General features: G+C 45.7%; 1 protein-coding gene across 1 annotated transcript in view; it reads right to left on the bottom strand.

Annotated features, from left to right (window-relative positions):
- RYBP (RING1 and YY1 binding protein) overlaps nt 1–11,609 on the bottom strand; it is an 84,741-nt gene extending 73,132 nt beyond the window's left edge. The window contains exons 1-2 of the mRNA XM_075005368.1: nt 11,295–11,609; nt 10,214–10,339 (exon numbers count right to left, since the gene is read on the bottom strand). Coding sequence (XP_074861469.1) covers nt 10,214–10,339; nt 11,295–11,326 — 158 coding nt within the window. The 5' untranslated portion in view covers nt 11,327–11,609. The remainder of the gene's footprint in view (nt 1–10,213; nt 10,340–11,294) is intronic.
- Between the last annotated feature and the right edge of the window lie 13,150 nt (nt 11,610–24,759).

The raw sequence follows: 24,759 nt of genomic DNA, 5'->3' as shown, positions 1-24,759 counted from the left end.
GGAGGATTCCCACGAAATCTTGGTGTGCATTAACACACTTTTGTTCCACCAATTGCTCAGTTGTACAAGAAACATGCAACACAGTCAAACACAGCTAGTCTTGTACATTTCCGTCTTTATATCCAAGTGTACAATACACAGAGCAAAAGAAGTAACCGAGTACCATTAACTCAAACAGATCACTTACCAGAGGGTTCTCTCCCTGCTGCATTGTGCGTCAGAGAGAGAGAGCTGGGTCTAGCAAGATCCTCTAAAAGGCCCCGATCCACCATGTCACCAGATGACTGTGTGCTCAATATCATCCTGAATCTTGACCTCCTTTGTCCATAACTTTACTCTCAGGGTTAGGGACACAGTACATCACCACCAGCAGCCTTACCAAAGTATTCATGGAGCAATGGAAGTGGGATTGCCACAAAAGATGGTATACAGCTCATTACAAAAGCGTCTGGTTACTCTGGTGCCTCACAAAAGACAACGGGCCTTTCTTGCCTCCTGGCACACCTGCCTCGGTTTCTTTACCTTCACATGGCACTGCTGTTTGTCTCATTCACAGTCCTCATTCAACAAGACATAAGAACTCTGCCTTTAGATATCTACGGTCCTACATCTCGTGCGGTGCTGAGAGTGCACAGCCTCCTTTCCCCACCCACAGTGCCAGCAAATCCAAGAACTCAAGTGTGGTCCAAGAAGAGTAGTGCTTGCAGTGTGGCCTGCCATTATCAACTGAGAAGAGCTCTCTGTGCCAAGCAAACAGTAAGTGGATATCCTCGGGCCTTTAAGTTGTGGGAAAGGAAAATGTCCCTGTGCCTAACTGCAAAATAATGGAGTTCTAGAGCAGTCAGAATGGGTACTGAGGGACACATTACAGTGACCTAACCAAGAATGTCTGTGTTTCACAGAATCATAGGGCTGGAAGGGACCTCAGAAGGTCATCGAGTCCAGCCTCCTGCTTCAAGCAGGATCAATCCCCCCTAAGTCATCCCAGCCAGGACCTTGTCAAGCTGGGACTTAAAAACCTTGAGGGATGGAGAATCCACCACCTCTCTAGGCAACGCACTCCAGTGCTTTACCACCCTCTTGGTGGTGGTGGTAGGAAGTAGTTTTTCCTCATATCTAACCTACACCTCTCCCTCTTCAACTTCAGAACACTACTCCTTGTTCTGCCATCTGACACCACTGAGAACAGCTTCTCACCCTCCTCTTTAGAGCTCCCCTTCAGGAAGTTGAAGGCTACTATTTAATCACCCCTAAGTCTTCTTTTCTGTAAACTAAACAAGCCCAAATGCCTCAGCCTCTCCTCATAGGGTGTTGACACTTTGTGAGACAACTTTACAACAAAAAGCTCTATGCCTCTCATCAATGTGGTAATATTCTATTGGCAAAAGGACACTGTATTGTGTACAACTCAGAAACAGGCAACATGTTCAGTGACAAAAGGAAAATGCCGCACAATACAATGAGAGTTGCATCCAGATAGTTAACCAATTCTATCACGTTTGTGTTAGTTTTGATTTCTGTGTTTGGAGCAAACTTTATCTGAATTTTCTGATGACACCACTACTAAGTCCAAAGTGAAAAGAAGCAAAAATAGATCCAATTTTTCAGTCCTCAAATGAACACTGGGAATTATAAGAATTCTAATCCAAACTGACATGGTTACAAGTTTATTAACTTGTCAATATTCCAGAACGTGCTTCTAATTTGCACCTGTTTTATGGAAGGGCAGGTGTTATGTTTAGGGAAAACTGAAAGGATGAGCTGTGCTTTTAAGTCGGGGTAGACAATTTTTGATGGGGGGGGAGGTCACGCCAAGAATTTGGTAAGCAGTCAAGGCTGCATTGTTCCATGATATTAATAGAGGGAGGTCAGGATCTGGGATGGAGATTGGGTGCAGAAGGGAACTCCAGGTAGGGGACTGACATGGAGGAGGGGATGTAAGTTCCTGAAGGGAGTCTGGATGAAGGAGAGTAGTGTGACTAGAGGCAGGACACTGGGGTGCAGAAAAAGATGCAGGAGAGGATTTTGCTTTGGAAGCGGGGAGGGGGGGGGGTGGAGGGTATTTGAGGAGGTGCAGGGTCTAGGAGTGGATTGTGGACAGAGGGTAGGGGTAGAGAGGGCAAAGGGTTGGGGTGCCAGGGCAGGCTGTGTTTTACCCTGGAAAGCTCCTGGCTAGGAGCTGAGTGGGAGCCTCTGGTAGGCTCCCTGCTTGCAGTGCCTCTGCAAGCCAATCAAGGTGGCCAGCTGCATGGGCCATATGCTCTCTGCATATCGTGCCTTTGTGGGGAGCGCTAAGTGCGCTGCCTGCACCAATTATGCTGGGGTCAGGGGCAGTGCTTTGGGCAGCCTAGGGGGACACAGCAGGCACAGAGCCTGCCTGAGGCTCCCACAGGGCCACAGGATGGTGGCGTGCCAGATCCAGCAGCTTAGCAGGCCATATCTTGCCTGTCCCTATTATAGGTAAACTAAAGGTGTATAAGCAGAGCGCTGGCTGTGTTTTACAGAAACATTTTGTTTGCACAAAACATTAATAGATATAATAAGCAGATAGAGCCATGGAGCAGATTTTGGGAGATGAGAAAAAAAAAAAAATCACCACATTTTTTCCCCTCTGGAATACTGAAAATGTGCATAGTGTATTCCATACAGAATATCAATAAATGTTTCTGTGATTTTGCTGAGTTTTAAATAGAAACCATGGACCGATAAGTACAAACTGTCCTTATCTGTTTATCTAAAATATGCACACAAAGGAAAATTTAAATATGTCCTCAAGCCCTTTTGTAAAAGTGATCCCATCCAAGAAAATCCAAAAATTCTTTATAGTACCATAGTGAGAGGAATAACAGGACAAACATACTATGTTCTACCTAGTATTGCTAGGGAAAAAAAAACAGTTGGATTCATAGCAGGGGTAAATTTTATTCCAGGTCAAAAGCTACTCATTACAGAAGCACTGCACACCTTCCAAGTGACCTACATTGTCAAATGGAAACCTACTGACCTACAGAACTATCTGAACGCCCACAAAGTAGGTCATTGGGTTCCTCTCTTTAAAAACAGTGTTTAATCATTGTGAAAGTGACATGAGTGACTACAAATCTACACAGACAAATTTATATGTTTCATGCAGCAGAGCAAATACTCAAATGAGAACACTTCACAGTGAAAACCTACCTGAAGTGAACTCAAGAATTCTGCATTAAGATCTAAACACCTGGATTAGTCTAACGTACGTGTGTGTGTGTGTGTGTGTGTGTGTGTGTGTGTGTGTGTGTGTGTGTGTGTGTGTGTGTGTGTGTGTGTGTGTGTGTGTGTGTGTGTGTGTGTGTGTGTGTGTGAGAGAGAGAGAGAGAGAGAGAGAGAGAGAGAGATGATTTGTTTGTTGTGCAGTTTGCTGAGATGCGCCATGATTCTCTCCTACAGAACAGTGGGATTTGTCTCTCCTGGGCACACAGGGTGGAACTGTGGGAATGCACTGGAAGAATATCAGCACTTGAGTATGAGCTCAATTCTGCAAAAATGCGCTCTGAAGAGGTGATGTGATCTGGTGTTTCCTAACTACTGGTATAATGTATACTTTCTGCCTCTTTCAGGTGCACGTAAGGTTGGATTTCATTAATTTACAAGGCCAACACAAGAGATCGTTCAGGGTCCAATGGGTAGAAGCCACTCACAAATCTGATCAGGTTTCCAGTTTTTGACCAACCCACAGGAAACAGAAAAATCAAATCAGTTTAAGAAAAGCATACAGGAACAGGGACTTTGCATTCCACTGCCTACAGAGGAGGGAGGGTAGGGTAGAGAGCACAGAGGGTTGGGCTGGCACAAGACTCTACACACAGAAGGCACTGAAGCCCAGCTGATGCAGGACCTGTTTACAAGAGGAAATGCATGGATTTTTTTTGCACAGCTTGGTTTCAGTACTTAGTCTTAAGAGAAAAACAAAGAAGGGAGTGGGGGTGTAGACAATCCACAATGTATATCTCTGGCGCTGGAGGAGAAGGCTCAGTGCCAGAGGCAGGGGCTCACCAATGGGACCCTCTAAGTTCTTGTTTACACTAGGAATAAAGTTGAGTCACACCCAAAACTTCTCCTCCCCTCCCCCAGCATTTACCTGATCATTGTTTTAATTTATTGCTTTACTTCTAACCTGGTTTCAGCTACTATGTAACTAACATGTGAAAACTACAGTCTTGTGTCCAAAATAGGATTTTACCACATCAGGCAACGTAACAAAAAACATTTTCCCATTGTGGAGATATACCAAAGGATCTATTTATTTTGTATGTATAAGGTACTCAGAAATGGGAAGAGAGCAGTGGAGAATTGAGGTAGAAAACAAACATCTCTCTGACAGTCAGATGGCACATGCTGCATTAATCACATGTAGCATTTCAAATGTCGAAGGCAGGGAGCTAAAGACCCAGACAGGGGGTGTGGACTATCTCTCAGTGTGCTTCTTTGTAAATCAGTGCCCAGGACACACTTCCTGCTCAGTTTCCCAAAGGTGCTGGATTTTCAGCTATTTGGAGGGGAGAGAGAAGAGACGGGAGAAACTGAGTAGTTCAGGCCAGGTTTGCGAACATCCAATATTTTCTGCTTTACAATGCCAGATTCATGGAAAGGTCTTCCTATTTTTAGCTCCCGAACCAAACAGGGCTTGCCAGTCCAAGTATAATAAGAAGTCTGTATTTGCAATTCAGTTAGACAACATCCAATTACACTTGTTATGTGCTTGGAAATAATGCATTGGAGTGGGAATGAAGTAATCCACAGAGAATATCCAATTTCTTATAAAACCTTATATAAAAATCCTGCATACACAGAGATGAGTGTGAGACTAGTATCTAAACAGAACTGTATTGTCTTGTTACTTTTCAGCTAAACTGTTACATACAGAGGACTTCCAGAAATTAGTATTTGGAATATGGAATATTTCACCTTTAAATTCAAATCCAGCCCAAGCTCATAGTAACCAAACTTCATTACCATCCCACCGCTGTTTAGTCATCAATGTGAAGAGTTGTTTGCAGTGTATGTTCAATGAAGAGGAGACCATATTACAAATTAAAAAAAAAATTCAATCATCATCGGATCCTAGAGTAGAGATATTAAAAACTATATAGGGAAGGAGAGTAATTTATATTCCTTTAAAAAAATCAAGTGTATCCATATATTTTGCCTTAAAAGAAGCTAAGTGTCATTATTCTCATTTTACAGGGGTACAGCTGTAGCCCACTGGAGTACAGAAATACGCATATGTTGGAAAAAAATCAAACACATTTTAATACATGTGAGAGACATTTAACTTATTGGTAATGAAAGTAGCTTCCTTCTGAACAGAACGAAATAAAAGTCTTCAGAAAAGCACTTAAATAAGAAGAATGGGACAACAATCAGATTTCAGACCCTCACTCCCAGAACTGGGCTACGTAGCAACTATTCCAGGGAGCTCAGGACTTATGTGTGTGTTTGTACTGGATAGAGAATGAGGAAAACATTTTTAAATTGGATGGACTGGAGAGCATCGGGAGGGTCATGAGGAAGTGTCAGCCTGAGGGAGAGAAGGAAGGTAATTTTAGATTTTTGTCCCAAACTATTAATTGTGTACCAAATGCTTTTATGTATGATCTATAATCAGCCATTACCAAATAAGGATCTAGGGGAAGCATCGTAAATCTGTGTTTCACAAATGCACTGGACTGGAATGAGAGATAAGATGCTAACATGAGACACATATTACCCCAAGTACAACAACGATATCCAATCAGATACATAAGTGCATACCTCATGTCTGCAAATACTAGAGATGAGAATTACAGAAATGCCTATTAGTAAACACACACCTTCTTTCAGGTTATTTACAGAGCAACTTGTTGATCTTTTATTCAAAAGTCATTTACTCTCAAGAGTAAGTGGCAAATTGATTGCTGCTCTCACATTTTTCACATGTAAAGAGCGTGGAGCCTTCTCTGTTTAGCCTACGTAACTTTATAGGTAGAGTCCAGATTTGGGAACAGAGAGGAAAAGAAGGAACCTATCCTAAAGGTTTAAGCTGAGAAAGTTACCAGACATCCTGGGTTTTCTCCATCACTCTTCCGCACTCTCCCCAGTCACTTGAGCAGGAAAATCCAAAAGAATGATAAATATTGTTACTAAATGGCACTTTTCTGGGAGTACCAGCAGCAGTGTGAAACTAATTATGAAACTGGGCAAGAGGAAGGGGCGGTCTGGTTGAGAATACATGTGCACACACCAATATAGAAACAAGTGGAGGGGCTGCTAGTACCTTTAAGAGAACTAGTTGGAAACAATGAACTAAACTTCTGCCCTCAAACAACTCACATTACTATCAAGGAGAATAAAACATGGCCCTAGGATGTCCACAGTAAATATTCCTTCTATATTCTGAAATGGTACTGGAAGGGTAATGTGCATGGAACAAAACCACCAAGTAGCAGTTTTATTGCAAGACCTAATCTGTTTCCAGCTACTATATAGCTATACCAACACAAACCCCTTAGCAGATGCAAGGCACCAGCTTGGCTTAGCGCAGCTTTCCCTAGTTTGAAATCAAGATAAACGGTGTCACTGCAAGTTACACATGAGCACCACACCTACACTAGCATTCATATTGATGTGCTATAACAGTACAAAAACCCAGTGTAAAAAAAGCTTCAGTCTACTTTGCCTGATGTTGCTACTGTTTAGTTTCAAGTCAGTTTTGACATTTTCACTTCACTGAAATGAATAGTGACTTTTATGTAATTTGCACCTTTAATTTTCTTATTGTTTACTGGAAACTCCTTAGGAAACTCAGAACTCTTGTTACTAGATACACTTACTGAAGAAAAGGGAGAGAAAGTTTAGGAAACTTTTAAGTGAGAAGACAACTCATGAAACCAAATGGTTGCATGTTGTGACCATTCCAGAATTTACATCAGTGTTATGCAAACCATAACATTTATGAATTCTCTTGGACTGAATGTGCCCCCTCACCCCACACACACTTTAAAATATTTTGTAAAACATAATTTACAGGGGACCCACCGAAAAACTGTTCATTAGTGAATTTGGAAGTCACTGTATCTGTATGTAAAATGCACTTTTTAGGTTCCTAAGGTAAGGACACTAAATCAGACAGTAAGTGAAACTTCTCACTGAAGCCAGTAATCCCTCCCACACAGCAGACAAGAAATATAGCAAGTCTGTAAAAACATAAACACTAAAGTCCAAACTAGTGCACAAAACAGAAAAATTCCAATATTCCAAAAGAAATTCTACAGTAAATCACTTACTTCATTGTGAAATTAAGAAGAAAAAAGCTGATTTTAGGCCTAAATAACTTTGTGGAAAATAGGCATATTTTAACTGCAGAGTTAAAAGATGAAATAAATTAGCTCCCTTCATGTCTTTGAAAAATATTACAAATTTGTCCAAATTCATTTTAAATATAAGCAATATACTTCAAACGTTAATGAAACTCACTAGCATTTGGTATAGCTAACTGTCATCAATTTCTCAAATTATAAGTTAAGTTGCTGATCCAATATCTCAAAGGTTAACCACAGTTTTATCTGGATAGAATTTATATAAAATCACTCAGATTTCGTCATCACGCAGAAATATTCCGAGTAATAAATCATCAGCCATAAACCACTACATTTCCTTAGTCACTTATGAAAAAAACTCTGAAGAGTTTCCCAGCTATTGACTTATACGTCACATACAGTAAAACTCAAAGCCAAACCACAATAAAGAACTCTGACCTCTGAGGTCTTCTACATACGCACACAAACAAAAGTGCACTCACAACAGACAGTAACTACTATTTTCGGTTGGTTATTCATAAGTGACACTATAGCAAATCTTTTTTTTTTTTTTGAATACTCTGTACCATACATCAAATTCTACAATGTGAATCAAACAGCAACACACAAACTTTCTAAATTAAATAAGATGCCCACAAAACTATTCATGGGAAAATACTGTATGATATTCTCCAGTCAAAAAAATCACATTTGTAAATCACGTAGCATTTCTTAACATAAAATTGATTCTTTCAAAATTATTTTTCATTCTTAACTGGAAGAGTAATTGTTCTGGCTGAACAACCATTTTCAAATGTATCATTTTCAAAAAGTTTTATATGGATTTTCCATTTCTCAAAGAGGACATCAGAATCACGGTCAAATTGAAAAGAGTGCATAAAATGCACCAAGTTAAGTCCGTGCGCCAGACTTGAATTCCTAGTCTCACAAGACCCCTGTCCTGCAAGCACTTATTCACTCTTGAACTTTACGATCATAATGACACTCACTGAATTTAAAGACTATTCATGGGAGCAAAGTCAGGTCTTAATCCTGCAGAAGGATCCATGAATATGCCACACAAGCCAACAGCACTTTACACAGACTCACCTGTACAGGTTAACTGCAGGACCTAACAGAACAAGACTTAGATTTAGGTCCACATGCACATGGCTTTGTATATACTCTTCACACTTTCATACCTAAATGATATGCCCATTTCAGATAACACTGTTAAGGTCAACATCTTTCTATTGTAAAGCACACACACACTCACAGGTGATGCACAGGGGAGAAGTTGGGGAGAGGATGAGGGGTCGCAGGCTCCCTTGGATGGGTCAAGCGTTCCCTTAGATTTTAATTGCTAAAGCTAGGTGCCCTCACTCTTCCTTCTCCCAGCCACTTGTCCCCCACAGGACACCACTGCTTGTTACACTTTAATCAACAACAGCGTTAAAATATGCTAATTATCTAATGCAGTGTTTCTTAAACTATGTTCTGTGAACAATTCACAGGTGTGCTGTGAACGTTTGGAGAAAATACACTGATGGTATATATTTTCTGCTGTTAAACCCAATTACAATGTTAGTTCTTCATTGCTATGATACTTGATTAATAAATGATAAATGATTACTTAATAATTAATAAACGATAAATGATTACTTCATTTTGTTTTTACTGTATATGTTGCTGTTTGCACTTTTTTGTTTTTGGGGTTTTTTTGGTCTGAAAACAATTTTTGAAGAAAATTTTCATAGGTATTCCACATAAAAAGTATTACTGTTTGGTGTTCTGTGGTCTCAAAAAGTTTAATAAACACTGATCTAATTGATTATGAAAATACTACTACACATAGCTTTATTGGTCACCACCCCCAGACTCAAGGACCCAACAGCATCGTTCAAATTTAAAAAAAAAAATGTTTAGAACTTATGACACTATGTTGATGAAAGCACTATATAAATGTAAACTAACTGAATACATGTTTAGCCTCCTCTGTCAATCAACTTAAAGCACCAGAAGTCACCAAGAAACTCACAAAAACATCTCTACATGCAAAGAACTATCTTAAACTTCAAAAAAAAAAAAAAAGAGACCCGAATTTTTCCTTCAGAGACAAAAACATGAAATTAAATTTAGGAATGTACTTGTCCACTTTTCCAAAATATGAAAAAAATAAAGTGAGTCAAAGGCATTTGACAAGAGATTTGCAAACAAAAGAGTAGTTCCATATTCACAGTCTAATCCTAACTCTGTCAAGAGTAACTTTCCAAACCCAAGACAGGAGATGGGGGGATTCCGTGTACTCCATTTAACTAGTGTATGGCAGACTCATCATCTTGTAAAAACTTCCATCATGCATGGAGAACCAACAGTTAAAGATTTCAGAAAACCACATTATTTCTGCATGAAATTCTGAGGCAAAACAACTCATTTCAGACGACAATAGGCTTCCACAGATCAACAAGAGGACTTTTTTTTAAATAAGCTGTGTCTGTGGCATCTTTGATTTCAACTATTTCTCTCCACTTCCTTTATTATCCCCCAGAATGCATAACAATATTTCCAACAAAACAGCAACTGTTTCGCAAAATGGCAGAGAAATGTCCACCCAAACCAGAACTGAAAGGTTTTAAAAAGAGCCTTTGTACATCATCAACTTGAACACAGGAAAAATATCAGGTCGCTATAACGCCTATGAACAGTTGTGTCCAAGGTATACTTATGCCTCCACACAGAATATTTTTAAATACACAATAGTCAGAGCATGGCAGGGAAAATTATTTCCTTTAGAGAGGGGGGAAAACCTGAGCATGGTTCAAGGTGGCATGGTAAAATCAACAAGACAGAATAAAAAACAATCAAAAGCCATAGCTTTGTATTTTAATAGAGACACGTACCTTGTGGAGGTGCCTTTCCTGACATCGCAGATGCTGCATTTGAAGGCTTCAGCGCTGTTCCTAAAGGTGCAGACACTACAATCCCAAAAGCCTTCGTCTGCTGCAGGTTTTGCTTGCCTTTTTGGCCTTGACGAGAGAGCGAGTGAGCGAGCGCGTGTGCGTATGTGTGTATGGGGAGGAGGCAAAGAGGAGGAGGAGGAAGAGAGGAGGAGGAGAAAAAGAAAACACACACATTAGAAACCATATTATCAGGCGGTGAATCCAGGGCTTTCTGTAATTCTCAACTTGCCTCGCCACTCTTTCTCCTCCCGGTCTACAGAGCCCCCACTAGCTGCTGGGGGGGCACTGTTACAAAGCAGTACCCCCCCTTCGCCTTATCCTAGCCCCCCCCCCGCACCCCGCATGACCTAACCACCCCCACCCCCTGGAAGGAAAGAAATCGGGGGGCGCGTCCCCCCGCCAGCCAATGTGTGTTCCCACAAACAACAGCGCAGCCGGGAGGGCGAGCCCGGGGCAGGGGAGGGGGAGAGCCCAGCGGCGCCCGTCTCCCCCCAGCCTCCTTTTTTGGAGGGGCGGGGAGGCGGGTCCCCCCACCCCCGGGCCTGGCTGTCTCCTCCACCTTGGGCGCTCTCCCTTTGTCTGGCAGAAGTGCGGAGCGGGGGAGAGTGTGTGCGGGCGAGGAGCCGCCATAGCTGCTCTCCCACCCGCTCAGCCCTGGCACCAGCCGCGCGGCGACACCAGCCCTGCGCCCTCCTCCTCTTGCCCTCACGCTCCCTCCATCTTAGGAGCCGCGCTGCTCGCCAGCCGCCCCCCGCCCGCCGCGGCCAGGAGTTTCTCCACCTGGCCGGAGGGGCGCAAGGAGCCTCACCCCCCACCCCACCCCGCGCCGCTCCCTCCAACGCAGGCCCCTCCGCCGGCCTCCCCCGGGCCTAGGCGCCCCCGCCCGCAGGGAGGCCCCGCACTCCTCCCTGCCCCGGCCGGCCGAGCGACCGGCCAGCCAGCCAGCCACCCTCCCTCCATCTTGGGAGCCTCTCGCCGCCCCCCTCGCCCCGCGCGGGGCCTGCCCTGGCCCGCTCCTCACCTGGTCGGGCTCTTCTTGTCGCCCATGGTCATGGATCGGGGCGCCCCTGCCCTGCGCGCGACGGGAGAGGAGGCGGCTCGGGGCTGACTCGGTCCAGCGGGCTCCGGCTGCTCCTCAGCCGCCGCCGACGCTCCAGCCGCTGCCAGGCTCCGCTCCAGACTAGCAGCGCAGCCCGGCTGCCTCCCTCCCTCCTACCCACCCACGGCACGGCGACAGCGGGCGGAGCTCGCCGCCCGGCCCGGCCAATCCGGGCGGCCCGGCCCTGGGCTCCGCCGGGGAGGGGAGCGGGGGACGGCGCCCCCCGCCAACCACCCGCCGGGCGGCGGGGCCCCAGCCAGCGGCCCGCGGGGGGGAGGGGAACGTGCCCCAGCCGCAGCCGGGCTCCGCGGGGGGCGAGGGAGAGCGGCCACCCCCTGCGGGGACTAACAGCCAGCCGCCGCGGCAGGGGAGGGAGCGACGCGCGCCCCGGTCACAGGCAGGGCCCCCGGCGGGGCAGGTAGATAGACAGACACCGCGGGGAACCTGCCCCCGACCGGCCGCCGCCGGGGAGAGAGGAACGTGGTCCCCCAAGGGCGCGGCGGTGTGTCCCGGGGAGTGGAACTAACCCCCCACGGGGGAACCTGCTCCCCCAGCCAGGCCCCCCACGGGTGGGAGCAGCCCCCTACAACCAGCCCCCCACGGAGGAACCTGCTTCCCCACAGGGGAACGTGCCCCCAACTAGCCCCCCCACGGGGGGGAGCAGACCCCTACAACCAACGCCCCACAGGGGAACATGCCCCCCAGACCAGCCCCCACGGGAAACCTGCCTCCCCCCAGGGGAACCTGGCCCCCCACCAGCAGCTACCAGGGGGAGAGGAACATGCTCCCCCAAGGAGAAGACGGTGTGTCCTGGTGAGTGTAACCAGCCACTGCCCCCCACAGGGAGAGAGGAACATGTCCCCTCAGACACCCATCCATGGGGCGAAGGGAATATGCCCCGCCCTCCCCCCACAACCAGCCACTCACAGGGGAGGAACTTAGTCCTGCACAAACAAGTCACTCTTCCACAGGGGAGAGAGGAACATGCCCCCCACAATAGCCATGGAGGAGAGAGGAACATGGTCCCCGAAGAACAGGGCAGTGTACCACTGGGAGTGTAGCTAGCAGCCCCCACAACCAGGCACCCCTGGGGAGAGAGGAATATGCTCCCCCAGCCACCCACCCAGAGGTGAGAGGGGTATGTGCCCCCCACAACTAGACACCCACTGGCAGAGAGGAACATGCTCCCCCAGTCAACCCCCCACCACAGGTGAGATGGAAATGTGTCCCCCACCAGGCACCCGTAAAGGAACATGCACCCCCAGTCACAACCCACTTCCCACCCAGAGGCGAAAGGGGAACATGCTCTTCCCATCCACCCACCTGCCCACATGAAGAAGAGATGAGAACGTAAGAAGGAGAGATGAGGCCAGCCAGGAAAAGGAAACTCATCACTCAAACCACCCACTCATAGGGGAGTGTGGAATGTGCCCCCGCAGCCAGCCAGCCACTAGAGAAAGAGGGGAATATGTCCTACAGCCAACCCCAACCTCCTCAAAAGGGGGCCCAGCTAACCCCAGAGAAAGAAGATCTGGAGACGGGCTGAGAAAGTTGCTCCTGAGAACAGATACAGAACAACAAGCTAAACCAACAAAAAGGAAAGACCACAGCCTGAGCTCAGGAAAAGGGTATTCTTGAGTCAGCAGAGTGGGGTCTGCACCCACCCAAAGTAGGGCACAGCCACCTTATGGGAGCAGTGGGGGGACAGCAATGCAGCTTGTTTCCAGCTGTAACAGACAGGACTGTCTTTTAAAGAGCCAGGACGACTGGAGCCAGCCAGCTCTGTTCAATTAACTGAACGCTGTCATGCTTTTTCTATAAAGGATGGAGAGAGATTAGTTACGGGCAGCTGCGGAAGGTGAGGGACTTTGCAGCAGGTCCTGAAGCAGGGAGATGGAAGGGAAGGTCATCTTCTTTTGCAACAACTGTGTTGCAATGGTTTTGCCTGCATAGCATGTTGAAAGAATAAAACTGAGCCTTGGGGCAAGTCCTGGAAAGTCTCAGCTACAGCAGTGAGCCCTTCCTGGGCTTGGAGACAGGCCAGCAACCTATGCTACCCATCAGCCATCTCAGCCCCTGTGAGAAGAAACAGTTGAATGTGCCCCATCCAATTCAGCTGTCTGGAATACAAACCAGCTCGGGGAAGTAGGGGAATGGCCTCCTCACTGAATCCAAAGCAATTTTAAAGCTGAGGGCTGGAACGATAGGGGCTTCCCTAGTGAATTTGTAAGGCCACAAACCCCCTCTGTTCAATGTGTGGTGGTAAACCTGTCCCTTGACTGAGCGGCTCCTCTCCCCCAAGCCAATAGTCCAGCTAAGTGGGTAGAGTGAGACTATAGGGAAAAGAAAGGGGGACTGTGTCCATATCCAGCCCAAACAGAAAGCCAAGAGCTAGTCCACAGGAAAAAGGCAGGTGGGAGTCCTGATGAAAGAACAGAGGTCTACTCCCTTTGATTCCATGGAAGGACCAGGGTCAGGAGATCTCTGAAGAAGGCATTGAGGAAATACCAGCACCACCCCAAGTCAGCCCAGTGAAAAGGTCACTTGTGCAAGAGGACAGTGGGAGATGTGCTCACCCTCCCATCCACCAAAAGGAGGACTCAGTGAGCCCAGAAGAGACAGAGGAGGTGTCTGCCCAAAGGACAATGCAATAAGCCCCAGGGAAAGGGAAAAAGAGTCTGGTCCCATGGGAGCAAAGCTGAGTATCCCAGACGCAAGGGCAATGAAAAAGAAAGATGAGCAGGCGTATCCCCATTCCCCAGCCAAGCGTTCCCTGAGATCCTGCAATGAGCAGCATAGCCAGCTCAGGGAGAGTGGTGGGAGAGCCAGTCTCTGCCCCCATACGCATATGCAACTTTACCTGACTGATTTCAATGGACTTTGTCCTGGTGTAATGGAATGTGGAATTTAGCCTGGAAAGAGAAGCAAAGTGTGTAGGGAGTTTCTTAAGAGAGGCATCCATATTGAGCCCAAATATCCACACCCAGTCCCCTACTCCTGAGTGCTTGAGCTACCTCTGAAAACGTCCAGACCTACCTACTTCATTTTTTCTCCGTGTTGCTCTTTGTGGTGAATCGTAGATCCACGCTGGTATTTGACTATTGTCTTTATGCCATATTTGTAATTTCTTCACTTTTCAGAAGTGATATATACATTTATCCATGATTGACTCATGAACCGTTTGATATGTTTTCAAATCAAATTCGGAACATAGAGTAGTATATTCAGCAAAAGCTGTACATCCTCTTCCCTTCCCCCCAATGTACATGCAAAGGGAAACACAAGGAGGTGCAGCAATAGTTACTAGCCACAACCATAGTTCTGCAGCAGTGTAGCCGCATCATGGAAGCTGTAGTGTGCACTGGCCTTTATACCACATTACCAGGGCAATGAACTGGTAAAAACGTGTCTGTCTACATTAACAGACTCCACTGCTGGAGAATTACGGCTGCCAAATTTCCTAGTGCAGCCAAGGCTGCAGGATGCAACATAGTCTAAAGAGCTGGTCTCCTCTTAAAATTTACACTGACCTGTCTGTGACATATGTCACTCAGGGGTGTGAAAAATCCACACCACCGAGCAATTTAGCTACGCTGCTCTAACCAGGTATGTTGACAGCAGAATTCTTTTATTGCCCTAGTTATCACCACTTGGACAGGAGGATTTTTCTATTACTATGGTTAATCCATCCTGTCGATGTAGGACACACATATGTTATGACCACAGGGCTCAATGGTAGCGTGTGTCTGTGCAGCGTGTCACTGTACAGCCTGCAGGGTAAGCCCAAAGGAGTTTAAGTGTCACACACTGGGCCATTCCCAGTAATACAGAAGGGAAAAGATCAGTCAGCAAGAAGACAGGGCTTGAGGCCTGCGGTGGTAAAGGATGACAGAGCTAGAGCATGTTAGCTGGTGACAAAGATCCCCAAAAGAGAGCTGTTCCATGATTTGAAAAACAAACCCTTGTAAATGACCTAACGTAGCATATGCTCGTTTCAGGAAGAGGTAAGAGCGTGGCTGTGCTTTGCACTTAAAAGCCTCAGTGACGCAGGCTCATCCCTCAGTGGTTAGAGTCCTGCCCACATGCCCATTCAAAACCAAGCCTTGGGTATAATTTAACAGATTCAGATTGTATTTACGGAGCAGTAGCCTCAGCAGTCACAGGTTGCAACCTAGTTCCTCCCCTAGCCCTTCCTACATATGAGAGCTTCACAACCTAAACTCTTTGCCCACAGGAATAGCAAGAAAAGCTCAGAACACCACAACATTCTACTTACTCCTAACACAAAGCAAAATTACCAACCCTTTAGGTTCAAATCCCATGAGTCAGGCCTGTAAAAATCATGGTAATTTAAAAAAGTAATAAACATGAGATTGTTTTTAATTTGCCTTCTGGCTTTTGAGCCTTTAGACATTATGTGTTCAAGTTTTTTTCACAACCTGTAGGGATAGAAAATTATTTTTTTAAACAGAAGCTCAGGTTCTCATGTAACCCCATGACTCCAGGAGCTGTGGCTTTGAAGAAAAAGACCAGCGAGGAGATTTGTGATAAAATCTGTGGCATTAGCAACACTGAAAAGTTCCATGTTATCTGAATCCACCATAACGTCAAATTAAGATTTCTATTTGTACAGCCTGTGTAGCAGCAGTGATCTGCACAGTAATTGCTGCTGATTGACAGACCGCCACCCCTCCTCCTTGTTTCCAGCTGCACAATTACAATTAAAGAGGCTAACAATACACTAGGGGATTTCCGAAAATTGCTTTCTTGTATTTTATACAGATCACAGATTCTGTCTTCATCCACCTCAAGGACTAAGACAACAGGATGCTCCTATCCCTATCAGGATAAATTTAAGGTTATGTGGATATATGTGAGAAATATCTTATTTCCTGTTTTCCTGGTATTTGCTGTTTACTCTGTATAATAGCTCTCATGCTCTTGTGAGTGATTTATGATGGAACACAAACACAGCAGCATTCATTAAAGACATGGTGAGGTTGTCTCCACACACAGTGAAGACACCACATGTCAAACCTCTCTAATCCGGCAACATCTGTAATATGGCATGATTTTAGTTAGCTGAACAATCACTTATCATTGGTGTGGCCAAGTTTCCTGCAGTTCCATAAAGCTTGTTTCCAGCCACCAGTCCTGGCTCTCAGTGTTCTCTGCTGTTATTTACCCCAAAGGTCTTCTAAGAGCCCAATAAGCAGTGGACGTGTTGGTAGTGCTGCTACACAATATTGACCTCCCGTGGTCAGCAAATTCTCTTGTTCGGCACCGGTCAGGTCCTGAGAATGCCAGATTAGAGAGGTTCAGTCTATACTACACCAATAGGAAAGCATCTCTCATTGGCATTGTTAACCACCTCCCTCAGAGGCAGTAATTATGTTGGCAGGACACACTCATGGGGGGTTAGGCTGGTATTTTTCACACCCCTGAGCACCACATCTTTACCAATAAAGGTCTGATCAATAATTGCATGGGACCAGATCCTCAAAGGAATAGAGACCTAACTACAAAGTTAGGTCAACCCAGCAATGTTGTTCAGGCCTGTACAAAATCCACATTAAGTGACATAGTAAGCCGACTTAATCCTTAGCGTTGCCAGAGCTGGGTTAATGGAGGATACCTAACCTTCATTGATTTCAGTGGGTCTGGGCAAAGGATGACTGCATCAAGAGCACTAGCATACCAAAGGTTTTGCAGGCATGAATGAGTATTTTGAGTAGCATCCAATACACGAAAGCTTCAGACCTTCAAGTTAATAGCTGATCTATGCAGAATTTGACTCTAACATTCTGAGATACCAGAAAAAAATGACATTTGCCACTGCTTTTTGCTAAAGACTCAACTCAGAGTGCCTGTACTATGCTAAGAGATAGTCTCTGCAAACAAAGAGTAAGTTGCTGTTGAGAGGTACTGAGGAGCCATAGCACATCTTAGAAAGCAATTTATCTCCTTGAAAATTTAATTTCTTTTTCTCAAAGAAAATTGTTTTTTTCCTAAAACCTACAACATCCGTTATGTAAATTGCTCTGGACATCTTCCTTCTTAGCAAATAGTGTTTTCATAGTCACGTTGAAAGCTTGGCAACCTAACGATAGTGTGACTTCATTTAATCATGGAGATACAACAGGAGGTAATTATTCCCAGTTTATTAAATGCTTTTCACATGGCAATTAGTAGATTCTAGATTCCTAGATTGGATGGAAAGACTGCAAAGGGTCACTGAAAAGTGGCACAGGCTAGTGGCTGGGTTATAGGACGCTTCAGCAGGAAGCTTGATGTTGCCACATCCTACTGGACACTATTTCCTGGTGACCTACGCAGACCCTCTAACACAGCGAGGAGCGGGAGGGATGGAACCAGTTGCAGAGAGGCGTTAGCACAGTATTTACTCCATAAATTGTTTAAATGAGTTTAATAAAAGTTATCCTAAAGACTGTCTCTGAATTCACTGAAATACAAAAATCGCTAGAGCACGAAACTGAGCATGAGGAGACCTGTATTACGGTCCAGGTTCTGGTGCTAACTCACTATATGGCCTTTGACAAGTCACTTAGCGTCTTCTTTTATTAGCTCCAGCACTACTGATTTTAAGAGCTGAGGAGGCAGATTGCTTAGCTTACATGGGACAGCTGTGGCACCCATTTCAGAATCGAACAGTGCCCATTTGATATAGGGGGGCTTTACCAGGAGTCACCCCACAGATCCTATAATTTGGGACACACCTGCTCTGCATTTCTAACCTGTAGCTCTGTTGTGTAATTAAAGCAACACATTGGGAAAAGCTCTGAGATCAGACACTTACAACCCTCTACCATGTTACTGTAAGTTCTTTGAAAAATTCCTCTGTAACTAGTCCTTCTTCCCTCTGGATCTGTCTTTTTACACCTCTTCCTCAACTAGCCAGGTTGCCACTTCCGTACTGTCCCCAGTCAGAGCCTCCCTGGGCGTAACTGCAGTTGTTATTGTTTATCACTCCATTGGCTGCTCCTTCCCTAGGGCTCTAATGCTGCTTTCCTGCCTGTCCACTCCTGCCAGCTGAATGTCCGAATCAGTGTCCATTAAATAGTTGTACACGAACCCAGATCTTTGCATTCATGGTAGTTATTACAGTCCGAAGTAGGTAATTTCTTGGGGTGTAGATGGAGAAAGTGCAGTTAAAGTATATATTATGTACATGCAAATCATAAAGTTGTTATCTTTATCTGGGCAGATCAAACAGTTTGCAGTTAGTACTGATCCGTCTTTGTTCTATGATAGTCACTGGACGAAGAACCTCAATACCACTGGTGATGGGCACATTAGAAAGGCCAGATGAACAGACAGGTTTAACAAATGATAACCACTTCCTTTGCACTTTTGTTCATTAAGGTCATGTTGACCCTGTGTGAGAGGAATGCTAGCAAGTGCATCTCCCTCTACTCTCCAATATATAAGAATCATCCACCCTAGAGAAATCTAAGCAACCCATTTAACTCTGCTTTTCCAATCCCCCTCCCTCCAGTCACTTAACTCCTGATTGAACAATCTCTCATCCTCAGTAGCAAGCAACTGCAGCAGCTCTGGCTTCTTTGCTTTAGTTGAGAAAGTGGGTTACAGTCCAAGGCTACTGTCCAAGCTTCTTCATGAAGCAGCTGGCCACGGATGCACCAGTAACTTGCACCTTCTAACTCAGTAGCCACTTCATAGCTTTTGCAGTGTGGGTGGATTTCTCCAGCCCAAGGAGCAGAGAATGTGAGATGATTTTCATGCACCTTGTCTATCAGAATGAAAGGCTGTAATAAACAGGTGTGAAACACAAGGAGCCAAAGTCAGTATTTGCATATAAAGTTGGATGCCAGATATAAATATTAACTCAAGCTTATTAGCCCCCAATGTAGTAAATATGTACTTTTAAAATTTCACATCAGATATGTGTAACTTCTGAGAAGAGATTTGCTGTGCACAATAGCTGGATTCCAAACCACTTACAAATGGCTGGTTTTGTTTGTTTTGTGGTGGTGGGTTTGTTTTAGCAAGATAGTCCTTACACTGAATTTGGGAACAAACTCAGGACTTGTAGCTCTGTATTGAGGTGTGTCCACACTACAGCATGGACAGGGTGGGTGAGGTAAGATCTTCTGCTGGTGAGAAAGACCAGCTTTTGAGCTGTACAGAGCTTCCCCTCACATCTGAGAAAGGTACTCAGTGTGTTGCAGCTAAATACAAGTTTATGCAGATTGTTTAGCATAAGTAGGGTGACCACATTTCCCTCTGCTGAATATGGGACATCTGGTAAAATTACTTATCTTCAGGAGAGTTCAATGTCAATGAGAACTACTTCAAGAAGTCCTGTGGCACCTTACAGACTAACAGATATTTTGGACCATAAGCTTTCGTGGGCAAAGACCCGCTTCATCAGATGCATGAGTGAGGGGGTGGTTCAGAGGAGGGTATAAAGAGGGAGTCTTAGTCATGGGGAAGGCCAGAGTTGACAAGGTCTCTTCAGTCACAGAGGATGTGGCCCATTACCAGCCGTTCCTGTGGAGTTGTGAACATTAAGAGAGGAAAAGTCAAGTCAGTTCAGTCAGGGAGGATGTAGCCCATTATCAGTAGTTAATGTTAATGTGAATGAGAACTACACGGTACAAATTTTCAAATTAACATCAAGGTGACTGATCACCTGTTAAAACCAAATACTGCATAGTTGGAATCTTTCTACTTACCTTCTTGTTGTTGGGGTTCACACGGGGAAGAGATACACACACCCCCATACCCTCCGCACGCTCCCATACATCACTCTTGAAATGGGCAGGGGTGTGACTAACCAACCTGATCCTCCCTGCCCAATGCTCTGCCCTCCATGTCTGGCTGGACCGCTGGACAGATTCACCTTTGCTGGTATCTGGTGCAACATCTTCCTGAGAAACGCACTGAGGGGTACACAGGGTCACATGCCCCTCAGAGTTATGCCAGGAGTCACACAAGAACAGGGCCAGCAGCAGCCTTTGGACACTGAGGGTGGGAGGAGAGGGGGAAAGGGCAGATGACGAGAGTGACACGCTGCCCGGGCAGCTGATGGGAAGTCTGCAAATTCTAGGCGGGAACATGTTGGAAATTCCTTTCTTTGCCCCCCTCCCTCCCACTCCAGAGCTTAGCTGAGGGAAAGAGCAGCTTCCCTAGGCCAGCGCTGCATGAGGCTTTGGCACATGCAGAGCTTAGCTCCTCCTGACCAGCACCCTGGGCGGGAAGGTGGTGGGCCCTCTTGGGGCACTCGTCCAGCCAAAGGGAGTAGGGGGAGAAAGGAGGCTGCTGGCGAGGCTGTTGGTGAGCTGACTGCTCCGACCAGGGGCTGGTTCTCTGCACAGCACTAGGAGTGGGACGCGCCCGGCTGCGGGATCTGTAGGAGCAGCAGGGCTTGTGGGGAGGTCAAAGGGGCAAAGCAGGGAGAGGACAGTGAGGGGGGAGCACTTAAAGGGCCAATAGGTGGTCAGTGGATGTGACACGTAACTAGCCACCATTTGGTGCCTGCCCGAACTCACCACAGCTCAGAGTGCACAGACAGTGCCAGCCAGAAAGGGGATGGGACCTTGCTGGCCAGGAGCCAGCATGCAGTAGGGGGCTGCACTGACAGACCAGCAGGGGGAGTGGCTGGCCCCGAATGCTGCACCTTTGCCCCACCACCAGCCCTTGCACGCTCAAACCTATTGTTGGCCGCTGGAGCCTTCCTCTACCTCACTCACGACTGGTGGGCAGGTGGCTGTTGAGCAGGGATCTGGCCAGCAGCAGGACCCGGCCAGCAGCAGGACCTGCCCGTACTGATGAGGGGGAGGCAGAAAACACAGGACAATTTGTCTGTTTTTAAGAAAAAGTCAGACCATTTGAAGGAGTGTTTAAATACAGGACCGTCCCTTTAAAAACAGGATGTCCAGTCACGCTAAGCATGAGTAGATAGCCCATATTCTAGAATAGCATTCAAGGTGATAAGTCTCTTTAGCCTCTCTGCAGTCACAGTACAAAAGCTGTGGGGGCAGGGGAGGTCAGCGGGTCACAGGCTGTTGTAATAAGCCATAAATCCAGTGTCTTTATAAAGTCCAGGATTTTAGTGTCGAGCAATGGTATGAATGTCAGACCCCAGGCTCATCTTTTGAACAGGTTGTGCAGGTTTCCTTTGAGGATGGGAACTGATGGGTGAGATGCCGAACGATTGCTTTATGAAAAGCATTTACCCGCAAGTGATACTGTGTTTTTGTCTATTACTGTTTTCCTGAGAGAGTCTACTTGAGATTAGAGCGATTGTCTCGTTTCTTCCACTTAGCCATTATTGGGGCACTTACTGTGCTCAGCACAGTGCACCCCACGTTGTGATAGGCATGTGTAGGACGCACAGACCTTGAAAGGTGTGTTGTGGAAGGCTTTGATAATTGTAGCAGGGGTGATACATCTCCAGGTTTTGCATGTTGTTCTGGCAGGAGTTAGCACCGCTTGGGGATGGTGTTTCCAGATCTGTGGGAACGCTGCTTCCGATGGTGAGTCTGGAGCCCTTGGGAGTTATTTGAGGGACAGAAGAGGGGATCTGAGAAAGATTTCCTTCAAGATAGTGAGCAGATTCATGTGGGGTGCTTGGGTGGCCTGTTACATGATGGCATCTCCTTCTCTGGCAGAGTATTCTTATTGGGTAAAGGCAGTTTTGTGTGTTAAGGAGCATATTCTGGACTTTCTCCTTGGCCATATCTTGTAGTGTCCAAGTACCTGGCTGCACTTAATAGATTTCTTGAAAAAAAACACTGAAAAGTCCTGTGGCACCTTATAGACGAATAGATTTTTTTTTGGAGCATAAGCTTTCGTGGGCAAAGACCTGCTTCATCAGATTTTTTGGTGAATTTTGTGTGCTTGCTTTCAAGATCCCTAGGTCCTCCATATCACAACATGTGGGATCTCCCATCAAGTACACTTAAGTGACCCCAGCCAAACCACTAGAAAAGTGGGATGGTTTATTAACAGCTGTGGACCTCGCACACATCAATATCGTGTACTCTGGCCTATGATCACTCCCTGGGAGCTGTGAGAAAGACATGCTCAGAAGCATGAAAGACTCCACAACAGGAAAAAACACCAGAACAGAAGTCTGCCCAGGTGACTTCACCTTCTGTAACAGTTGCATGCTCTTAAAAATAGCACTCAGCCATATCGATCTTCAGTTGCTGAGTTCCATGAAAACTAGACACGTAAGCTCAGATCCTCAAAGGAATTCATTCATCTATCTCCCATTGAGATCAATGCCTCAGCACCTTTGAGGATCTGGTAGGGTCACCAACTTTTTGATTGCAGAAAACCAAACATCCATGTGTAAGCCTCACCCTTGCTGACTGAGCTAACCTTGTTATCCCCACCCTTGCTCTGGCTTATTTATACCTGGCCCTGCAGATTTCCAAGACCAGCATCTGATGAAGTGAGTCTGTGCTCATGAAAGCTCATGCTCAAAACTTTTCTGTTAGTCTATAAGGTGCCACAGGACCCTTCATTGCTGTTACAGATCCAGACTAACACGGCTACCCCTCCGATTCTAAAATATCTGTTAGTCTGTAAGGTGCCACAGGACTTCTTGTTGATTTAGGGGTAAATTACAGCTAAATAACTGCAGAGAACACTGAAAGCCAGGGCTGGCACCTGTAAACCAACTTTATGGGACCACAGGAAACGTGGCCACACCCATGATAAATTGGTCGTCTGGCAAACTAAAATCATACCAGACTACAAATGTTGCCAGAAGGGAGAGTCCTGGATTAGAGAGGTTCAGCCTGTAATTATAGAAGCCTGAAGAAACTACAGTGATGATCACAAGACCCCCTAGAGCAAAGAAGCAGGAAATAATTGAGGAAGCATTAAGAGAAACTATGGCAATTTGTGAGGAGGACATTGTCAAAGGAGGGAAGAAGAATTAAAGAAATTAAAAATTGAGACAGTTAAAATATAAAGGTGAGGAGTAAGTCTCAAAGAGAGAAGACCAGACTGAGAAATTCACCCTAAATAACACAAGTGCTCTTGAATCACCAGTAGGAAGTGGAGGTGTCATTCTGAATTGCTCTTTGATCCTCTTTTATCTAAGGGATTTTCCACAGGTACTCAGCTTCAGCAGCCCTGCATCACTGAAGCTCTTTAATGTAACTACACCAATGGGCGACCTGCTCCTGTCAGCATAGTTAACCCTCCTCTATGAGCAGTGGTAGCGCAGATTCTTCACACACCTGAGCAAAGAAGAGTGACCCTAGAAAAAATTAGAGAGAATTTGGTGTCTGTTGGGTAAAGACACTTGGGGTTATAAATTAATCCTCCTCCTTTTGGTCTTGGTTCTTCCTGTGTTCCGAGAATTAGAACTTTGCACATTCCTTCTAAACCAGGGGGTTGCAAACTTTTTTATTCGCGGCCCACTTGAAAACTGCTCAGGGCCTCCACAGGCCACTTAATGATCTTTCCAAATGTTTGTATCGTTTGGTAATGGTTGTAAAGTGCTATATATAAAAAGCCTTAACTATAACGATGGCTTTCTTTGTTCTAGAAATAAAAGCACACAACTCATTTTTTTAACATCAGTGGGGGTCTCTCCCCTGCCCTGGCAGCCATAGAATTGAGGCTGGGAACCAGGGACATCTCTCCCCAACAGCTGCAGCCCTGGAGGTGGGGAAAGTCACTCTCTTTCTGGTCGCCACAGCCCTGCAGATCCCAAATCCCCCCACCCCACTCTCCCCATCACCCCATCCCCTGCCTTAGTCCTGTTTCCCTCACCTACTCCGTTCCCTCCCAAGGCCACTACCTCACCTTATGTCCAGAGTCCAGACACCTAATTAGTGGTGCAATGCCTGCAAGCCACTAACTGGGTGGGTAGTCCTTCCATCTCTTGTGTACAGCTCCCCAGGTGTACATCTTAGTGGGAACTATCCATGGACCACCTGAATGGTGCTCACAGACCTCTTCTGAATAAACAAGACTGCACCAAACAAAATACCAGAAGCCAACACTTTCTACTCCCAAAAGGAACATCCCTGGGTCCTGAACTTGGACTAGCCACTCTAATCAGAAAGGAGACAGTGATATATGTTGTTTTATACCCTAGATTCTTTCCTGCAAGGCATACAGTTCTCTGACTTAGTTCTAATGAACAGCATTTAGGAGATAATTCTACTGCTAGATAGCTGCAACCTATGTGTCAAGGCATGGGGATTTAGAGAGGAGAGAGAGACCTGATGGTTATATGCGCCTAGCTACAAATGCTATTTGTGCATTGAAACACCCAGCAGTTGGCTTGTTTTTACATTCAATTTTGTGTTCTCCAGGAAAACAAATTAGTTTTTAATAGTTTATGTCTTCCATGATTCTTTAAGAACAATAAATAAAA

The sequence above is a fragment of the Carettochelys insculpta genome, chromosome 11 (genome assembly GCF_033958435.1).
Source record: "Carettochelys insculpta isolate YL-2023 chromosome 11, ASM3395843v1, whole genome shotgun sequence".
NCBI lineage: Eukaryota > Metazoa > Chordata > Testudines > Carettochelyidae > Carettochelys > Carettochelys insculpta.
The sequence above is the reverse complement of the archived record's forward strand: the minus strand, read 5'-3'. Positions and strand labels throughout refer to the sequence as shown.